The sequence below is a fragment of the Sinocyclocheilus grahami genome, unplaced genomic scaffold (genome assembly GCF_001515645.1).
Source record: "Sinocyclocheilus grahami isolate Dianchi unplaced genomic scaffold, SAMN03320097.WGS_v1.1 scaffold852.1, whole genome shotgun sequence".
NCBI classification, from domain to species: Eukaryota; Metazoa; Chordata; class Actinopteri; order Cypriniformes; family Cyprinidae; genus Sinocyclocheilus; species Sinocyclocheilus grahami.
In genome coordinates this window covers 420,715-429,066 of record NW_015506031.1, presented here as the reverse complement: position 1 = coordinate 429,066, position 8,352 = coordinate 420,715, and the positions used below count along the sequence as shown (strand labels likewise).

Here is an 8,352-nt window from a genome sequence, read left to right as displayed (position 1 = left end):
TAAAAACAAATGTATGCTTTTCATGTTGACAAATAAAAGAACAATTGGAAAATCTCACAATATGTAACATTAGATTATATATTTAACAATAACATGTACAAAATCCTGTACAAAATAGCATCTTTGTATAAAAATAAGAAGCAAAATAAATGTAAGACTTTAAAAATAAATGGTAAAATTAGTTAGTTTCCTCTTTATTCTTGCTCTAAAGTCCACTGATATAACCTGTCGACTCCAGGTATTAAAAATCAAAACCAGTTGGATGAGTTGGATATGTTCAGTAATAACCTATAATGCTCTGTTTCACTCTATAAAGAGGTTGCTTTGAAGATTTCACAACTGTCTGAAGTTTTCTTGACCTCCTTGATCTTTCTTATATTGGTCATTGTCGGATTGTCATACATCTCAATTTCCTGATCCATGTTTTCATGTTTTCCCATTTCTTCATTTTCTTCCGTAGTATTGCAGCACTTGCAGCAACAGCAGCAGCGAGCGGCCATCGTGGTAACCACTCGATCCCATGGTTCAAGAGAGTGGGCCCATAGTGGAAGGAAGTCCCAAGACTGGAGAATGGAAGGAAGCCACTGAGGTTTGTGCTTCTGTAGACTGTTAACAACGATAATGAAGATCAGAACGACCACTATGGGAACAAGAACGCCCACAAGGACCAGCCAGCCAGCTAAAGACAGGCCGAAGACCACTAGAGGGAAAGCGAAGAAGCAGAAGATGATGTAAACGCCTGAAAACCAACGGTATTGAGCTGTTAGTTGACCAAGAGCCTTCGCCATTCGAATGGGGAGACGGGTGAAAGGGATTGGGTACCACAGCAAAATCCCAGAGAGGTTGAAGAAGAGATGAACCAAGGCGATCTAATGGAGAGAAGAGTAACACCATCAAATATGGACTGGGTGTGTGAGTGTGATCATGAATATGTTTGAATATATATGTTAGCTAACCTGTAATGAATTTCCAAGTGTTTCCCCTGGACTAGCCATGGCGGCTAATATTGCTGTAGTAGTTGTTCCAATATTAGATCCAAGGGAAAGAGGATATGCTCTTTCAATTTTTATAACACCAATACCTGAGACCAGAAGGAACACAAATGTCATTATAAAGTCAACTACCAAATGCTAAGTGTAGGAGCATTATTAAATAGTTAAATACACCCAAATGTTTTTTGAAGAAGAAAAAAAAAAGGTAATTTTTTCCCCAGTAATTCATAGCAAAATAAATGAAAAAAGATAACAAGCAACAGAAAAATCTAAACTACTGACTTAAAGCCAAAACTGATGGCATTATTTACTCACTCCCATGTTGTTCCAAACATTTTTGACATTCTTTTTAATGCAATTGCAATAAATGGTGACTTTTGGGGCTTAAAAAAAGTTTCATAAAAGCAGTCCATATTATTTATTATGACAGACTAAAATTTAAGCTGTTATGCACATTCATGAGAGAAGTACATGTCCAATTCATGCTTAAATCAGGGTTATTGTAACTAAAATAAAAAATAAAACCATGAAAATCATAAAAAAAAATCATAAAATCATACCAAAAAAACAAAACGAAACAAAAAGAGATTGTTACTTGAAATACAAAATGTTAAGCTTATTTAATTTCAGCTAGTTGCCAAGATGTCTTATTTTCATTTGGTTTAACTTGAATTACTAAATTAATAAAAAATAAATAAACTAAAATTAATAAAAAATCTAGACATAATAATAATAATAATGGCAAAAAAAAGGAAAAGAAAGAAAAAGAAAAGAAAATGTATGATTCATTCACAAATTGGACTCTTTCAATTCTCAAGTCCAACATTTCTCTTTTTGTGTTCCATATGAGGGTAAGGAAATAATGCTAAACTTTGACAATAGAAGACAATGAATAGATGGTTGTACTGACCAACAAGAGGAGTTATAGCCGAGGTAAAGACAGAACTGCTCTGGACAATAAAAGTCATTCCTGCGCCAACCACCATTGCAATGTATCCAGTCAGCCATGCAAATGGAAATGGAAAATCTGTGCATACAAAAACAATAAATACATAAAATACAAAACCAAATTATATTATAGTAACATTTAAGTTCCAGCTTTACTCATTTTTATTTTGCTTATTTTAAACAGGAGATAACTTCTAAATATGCTCTCTGGTTCTAAAATATCTCAAGGATGCTGACCAGTGTTCATTATCTTCTTGATGACAACAGCAACCTGGCCCTTGAGCATCGAGTTGAGCAGTTTCACAATCAAAATGAGGCAAGTGCACAGGATGAGCAGAGAACAAGCCAGCAGAATCAGACCAACCGCCAGGTCAGAAAGGTTTGTGTTCACAAAGATGTGATTGCCTGGAATAGAGAGAGACCACAGATGAGTGAGAGTGTCTGCTTGTTTCTGTATAGTGCATTAGTCTTTGCTGGATTATCAATATCAAAACTCACATTTTTTGATGTTTATAATTTCTGTAACATTTTTCAATTCCCAACAAGGAAAGTCGCTGCAGTTCGACGTTGTCACATTCTGGACAGTCTAGAAAAAACATTTTGTCAGTTGTAAAATATCAGAAAATCACAGCAGTTTTGCACGTCTACAAAATAAAATGGCATTTTTTTTCTTCCATCTGACATGATTTAGAATAATTACCGTGTTTGAGGCTGTCTGGCACCAGACCTTGATGAGAGATTTGTTTTTAGCTTCAGGGTCTCCAGTTGCAATGCCGCTTATCACAGATTCATCCAGCTAAAAAAAACAAAAAAAAGGAATACATTTAAAATAATAATTTTTTATAACTAATCTCTTGTTTAAGATTACTAATCTTTGTGAATAGCAACCCTTGTAACTGTGTACTGTACATAAGGGCAATATAAGTGTTTGCATGGGGCAATTCACTCTCTTTCTGTCCTGTTTTTAATGTTAGCTTCTTTCAACATACCGACACACTCATACATACCACAATGATAGAGTGGGTGAGTGGATCAGTGATAACATTCAGAAGGGCTGGTGCATTTTCGCCACTCTGGATATTAAACGATTTGATTATGAGATCTGTGAGCTTCACCAGGTAACCTGTGGCGACTTCCAGTGGCAAAAGCACCAGGACAGAAAGCCAGTTAAAGAAATCATGCACGGTGGCTCCCGCAAATGCCCTGGACACAGAAAAGAGTCAGATCTCAAATGAATATCATCAATATCTTCAAAACTAAAATAGAATTACAATCTGTCATTATTTACACTCTAAAGTAACCTAAATAATGACAGAGTTTTCATTTTTTTGGGTGAACTGTCCCTTTAAGTGAATTTCTCTCTGAAATGTGAAATCTGTTCCAGGCTCATGTAATGTTCTGCACAGTCATGATACATTATGAAGTTAATATTGAAGCCTTGTCCTTACCTACGGAACTTGTTCCTGTCGCCAACTTGTGTCATGGCTACAACAGTATTTGTGACTGACGTGCCGATGTTGGTCCCCATAATAATAGGAACAGCAGTTGAGACCTCCAGCACTGTTGATAAGTTCAGATGCATTAAAAGTGAAATGTATTGACATGGTTTACTCTGATAATGATTTGATTATGATTCTTTACAAAATAATGTCTGAAATCCAGATCAGATCAATTTTGACTTTGAATTATTCAAATATTTTGCTACAAAAATTAGCTGAAGACACAAATGTAACAGTATAGTGAATCAGGTGGATTTTTACAACTGACTGTTGAAGTCACATATGAAATACCTTTTACTGTATAAATAATATAATCAATTGCCATGCACTTTCATTTTTAGATGATGCATTAATTAATTAATTAATTTTTGCATTCCTAATCATACTCATCATTGATTCTGATAGTCAGTATTAGTTTGATTTGATACTCACATCCAGAGGAGACCATGCTGACCACAATAGATGAGGAAGTACTGGAGCTCTGGACTAGGAGCGTTACCAGCATCCCGATTACCAGGCCTGCCAAAGGGTTTGATAGCACTGTATTCTCCTGGAAAATGTCCCCTGCTGTTTTACCTGAGGAAACACACGTCTGTGTTATGCATAACCAAAAACAATGAGATTGTACTCTTAGAAATTGCCCGAGTAAAACCAAAAGGCATTTGACCCTAGCCATAGGACAATATTTCAAGGTCCACAAAGAACTTTTTATGTGTGGGATAATCCATACAGATAATTCTGTCATCATCAGATAATTCTGTCACCTGTCTGAGATAAAATAAGATAGTTTGAAGGGTGTTGGAAACCAAACAGTTTCGGATCCCATTGACTTCCATTATATATTGTTTTGTCCTTACAGTAGAAGTCAGTGGTAACCAAACAGTATCTCCTTTTACATTCCACAGAAGAAAGCCATACAGGTTTGTTTGGAACAGCATAAGGGTGAGTAAATTATGACAGAATTATCATTTTTTGGGTGGACTAACAATTTAAAGCAACAAGAAACCAATGCACTGATCTGAACCTAAAATGTGATTCTTTTCGCAACCTAAGAACCATTGAAAGTGTTATTAAAGTGTTTATTTCAATGTATACCTCCAACAAGCTGGAAAGCTGAGCTGAGGATGTCCAGTGAGCAAACAAACATGTACAGCAAACCAACCAGCAGAAACAGCTTTGCTGCGTTGATCAGAACTCTTAAGATCTTCCCTTTAGTGTCCAGATCTAAACAGTTAGCAGACGGAAAGAGAGCAAATAATAATATATATATATATAATGTAACAGTTTATGGAAACTTTAGACATAATATATAAAATATATATTTTTAAAAGTTAGCGTTTTTTGAGTATCATATTTGATACATCAGGCATTTATGGTTCATATGATATAATGCATATTGAATATACGGAGCTCATACTTGAGGAAGAAAGAAACATGTCAGGCCCAAAGAAAATGTAAAGTCAGTTGTTGATATTTATACGAAGTATAAGTATTCTGATTGCTTGTAATCTATGAGATTTGTATAACAGTATAGCAGACTACTTACATACAATCTAAATAAACATCAGTTGTCATCCTATATCTCCCAATAATATGTCTTAGTAAGATAATATTAAATGTTTTTAAAAGTTGTATAATAGACTCTGTAGTTTTAATTGTGGGGGTCAAAACATAATGCAATCTAATATAATGATGATCGAGAGATGTACAAATAAAAGTTCCTTAAAAGCCTGATGCATAATTTTTGATTATTTTTTTTCTAAAAAATTATGTATGGATAATTAAATAAATGTAAGTTGCTTCAGTCCAATCAGTGTACATCTTGAAATATTATAAAAGTTATTCTTATGTTTATTTTGTATAATCAGTAAAGATTTCACAGCAAAAAGACATGTGTACCACAACCAAAAGGAGAACGTTTTTACAAATATACTAAAAGGCCTTTTGATGAAAAAGTATCAATCAGACGACAGAAGGCATGTAGCAGATTGTGTACAACAGGTTTTTCGTGTTTTGAACAAAGTTTTGATCAAGTTCATCATTTAGAGGCCTTATACATATGTGTATCAAATATGTGACCCTGGACCACAAAAGCAGTCATAAGTCGCTGGGGTATATTTGTAGCAATAGCTAAAAATACATTGTATGGGTTAAAATGATTGATTTTTCTTTTATGCCAAAAATCATTAGGATATTAAGTAAAGATCATGTTCCATAAAGATATTTTGTAAATTTCCTACCGTAAATATATCAAAACTTAATTTTTGATTAGTAATATGCATTGCTAAGAACTTCATTTGGACAACTTTAAAGGCGATTTTCTCAATATTTAGATTTTTTTGCACCCTCAGATTCCAGATTTTCAAATAGTTGTATCTCGGCCAAATATTGTCGTATCCTAACAAGCCATACATTAATGGAAAGCTTATTTATTCCGCTTTAAGATGGTGTATAAATCTCAGTTTTAAAAAATTGACCCTTATGACTGGTTTTGTGGTCCAGGGTCACATATGATACAGTAGCTTTATAGCAGGGGTGGCGAGCGTCGGTCCTGGAGAGCCGCAGCCCTGCAGAGTTTTGCTTCAACCCTAATCAAACACACCTGAACAAGCTAATCAAGGTCTGAACAGTTACTAGGAAGCTACAGGCAGGTGAGTTTTAATTAGGGTTGGAGCTGAACTCTGCAGGGCTGCGGCTCTCCAGGACCGGAGTTCGCCACCCCTGCTTTATAGGGTTCAAGACAAAATATGAATAAAGTAAAGCTAGTTTTGTAAGGTCACTGCCAGCCTTATGTGCAAACATTCAGCATACCTGCCCATTTAACCCCTGTGTCCTGCAATTCCAGCATTTCCCAGGGATCCTCCTCAATCAGAGCCACTGTGGATAGAGCTGGGGCCATGGACAGAGACTTCTTTCTGGGAACTGAGAGAAGACGTGAAAGATTTTGATACACAATTTATACATAGATATTGACTGTACATACCGTCAAGTGTTCCTTTTGGCTTCTCCTCAGATTCATCCTCTTGCTTTGGTCGTGGTGCCATTGTCTGTGAAATATAAATATCAATTCTGTTTTATTGGTTCTTTTTCAATGTTATGGGCTGAATAGTTTGTAATTGCTTGCTGCATCTTCTGTATTGTACAAATGTAATGGTAATGCTATCTAATAATTCCATTTTCATAACTGTCAGTGATACTCCAGTCAGGTTCTATAAAATGTGGAAGTCTTTTAATGGTGTGGGAAAATAACAAGATACTGTATTATATGAAAGATAAATATGTACTATTCATTAAGACTTCTGTCATTCATATTATTTTTAATATTGTGATATTTAGATTTTGTATTTGTGTTTGTAAGTAAATGGACACAAGGCACAGAGCGTCACAATAATCAGAGCTTCCTCAATTGATCAAACTCACATGGTTTTATATTGATTTCTGTACTGTGCCAAATCATTTCCACACTGGCTTCAACACAATGCAAATGACTTTGTGGCTCATCATAGTTATTGCCAATATATACGAAAATCAAATTAATTTTAAAATATTACCAAATGATACAACAGATTACATCTTTGGATGTTGTGGTTTTATACCAGCTTTTAAAGTACAGTAAAACTATTTGGTTGCAATAGTGAGAAGCGTTTAGTATTTTCCTAGAAAGAATGAAATGATTATGATGCTGTTGCACAACAGGTTATTTCAGGATGAAATTGAAGTCTGTTGACATAATCAATAATACGATCTGTATGCTACAATTTAATGACACATAAATTACTACACTATTTTCATACTCAGTTTAACATTTATATTTATGTGATGTAAATATTGGTTACACTTTATTTCGATAGTCCACTTTAGACATTCTACTAACTATAAGTAACTTTGTAACTACATGTCAACTAATTCTCATTAATTTGCAACTACATGTCTACTAACTCTCAGAGTAGACTGTTAGGATTAGTAGAATAAATTGACAAAGAAAGTGTTAGAAGATATTAAGCAAATAGTCTACTAATACTCTACTAATACTAGTTGACATGTAGTTGCAAAGTTACTTACTGTTAATAGAATGTCTAAAGTGGCCTATCGAAATAAAGTGTTACCTAAATATTATACAGTACATTACATTTTTTTTACTTTACATGTCACGCTTGTAATCCTCACTTTTTAAAAACATAATGCTTGCTTTTTATGCATAGGAGATGTTACAAAATCTGGTATACTGGTATAAAAGTGTCGACATATTAATTAAATTAATTAAAATATACATTTTGAATATTAAGAATCTATTTTATATTTTAATTAATTAATATTTAATTAATATTTCAATTTTACTGACTTAAAAAACACTTACCTGACGTGTTGTCAGGTCACCTGTGTTGGCTTCTGAAATGCTTGACTTATCAATAGTCAGATCCGTGTTCCCTCTCTACCTGTCTCAGCCCAAACCAGTGCACCCAGTGCAAGACTGTTACTTTCAGACCTCAGCTGACAAAACTACAGCCTGAACAGAAGCACTTGTCTTGAAGGAGACCACTCTATGAGACACACACAAATTCTGCTGTTCTTCAGACTGGCTCAGTTCAACCTCTGCCCGGTCAGATGCATTTATAGCCCCCCAGCAGATCATTTAGGATTCCCCTGTCCAAGGTTTACCACGTCAGTGATAACACTCGGAAAGGGGAGTGTGTCTGTGTAGGCACGTGTATGTGTGTGCCCATTTATGTGCATGGTTCAAACTGTCTGAGTGTGGCATCAGATAATGACCGTGTGAAGGTGTCTGCTATTAAATGTCTGTGATATGAAAGACCTGATGTGCCCTGGGAACTATATATACCATATATATATGGTACACTCTCAGAAAAAAATTGTACAAAGGCTGTGACTGTGGCAGTACCTTTCAAAAGGTA

At 34.9% G+C, this 8,352-nt stretch overlaps 1 protein-coding gene across 1 annotated transcript; it reads right to left on the bottom strand.

Annotated features, from left to right (window-relative positions):
- Positions 1–213: 213 nt before the first annotated feature.
- LOC107562975 (sodium-dependent phosphate transport protein 2B-like) lies at positions 214–8,031 on the bottom strand. The gene is made up of 13 exons (XM_016247736.1): positions 7,797–8,031; positions 6,423–6,486; positions 6,251–6,361; positions 4,535–4,663; positions 3,872–4,015; positions 3,389–3,500; positions 2,948–3,143; positions 2,641–2,736; positions 2,439–2,526; positions 2,178–2,345; positions 1,903–2,019; positions 957–1,081; positions 214–869 (listed from the first exon to the last, which is right to left on the bottom strand). The coding sequence occupies exons 2-13, from the start codon at positions 6,481–6,483 to the stop codon at positions 309–311; spliced, it is 1,908 nt and encodes a 635-aa protein (XP_016103222.1). The 5' UTR covers positions 6,484–6,486; positions 7,797–8,031; the 3' UTR covers positions 214–308.
- Positions 8,032–8,352: the final 321 nt, after the last annotated feature.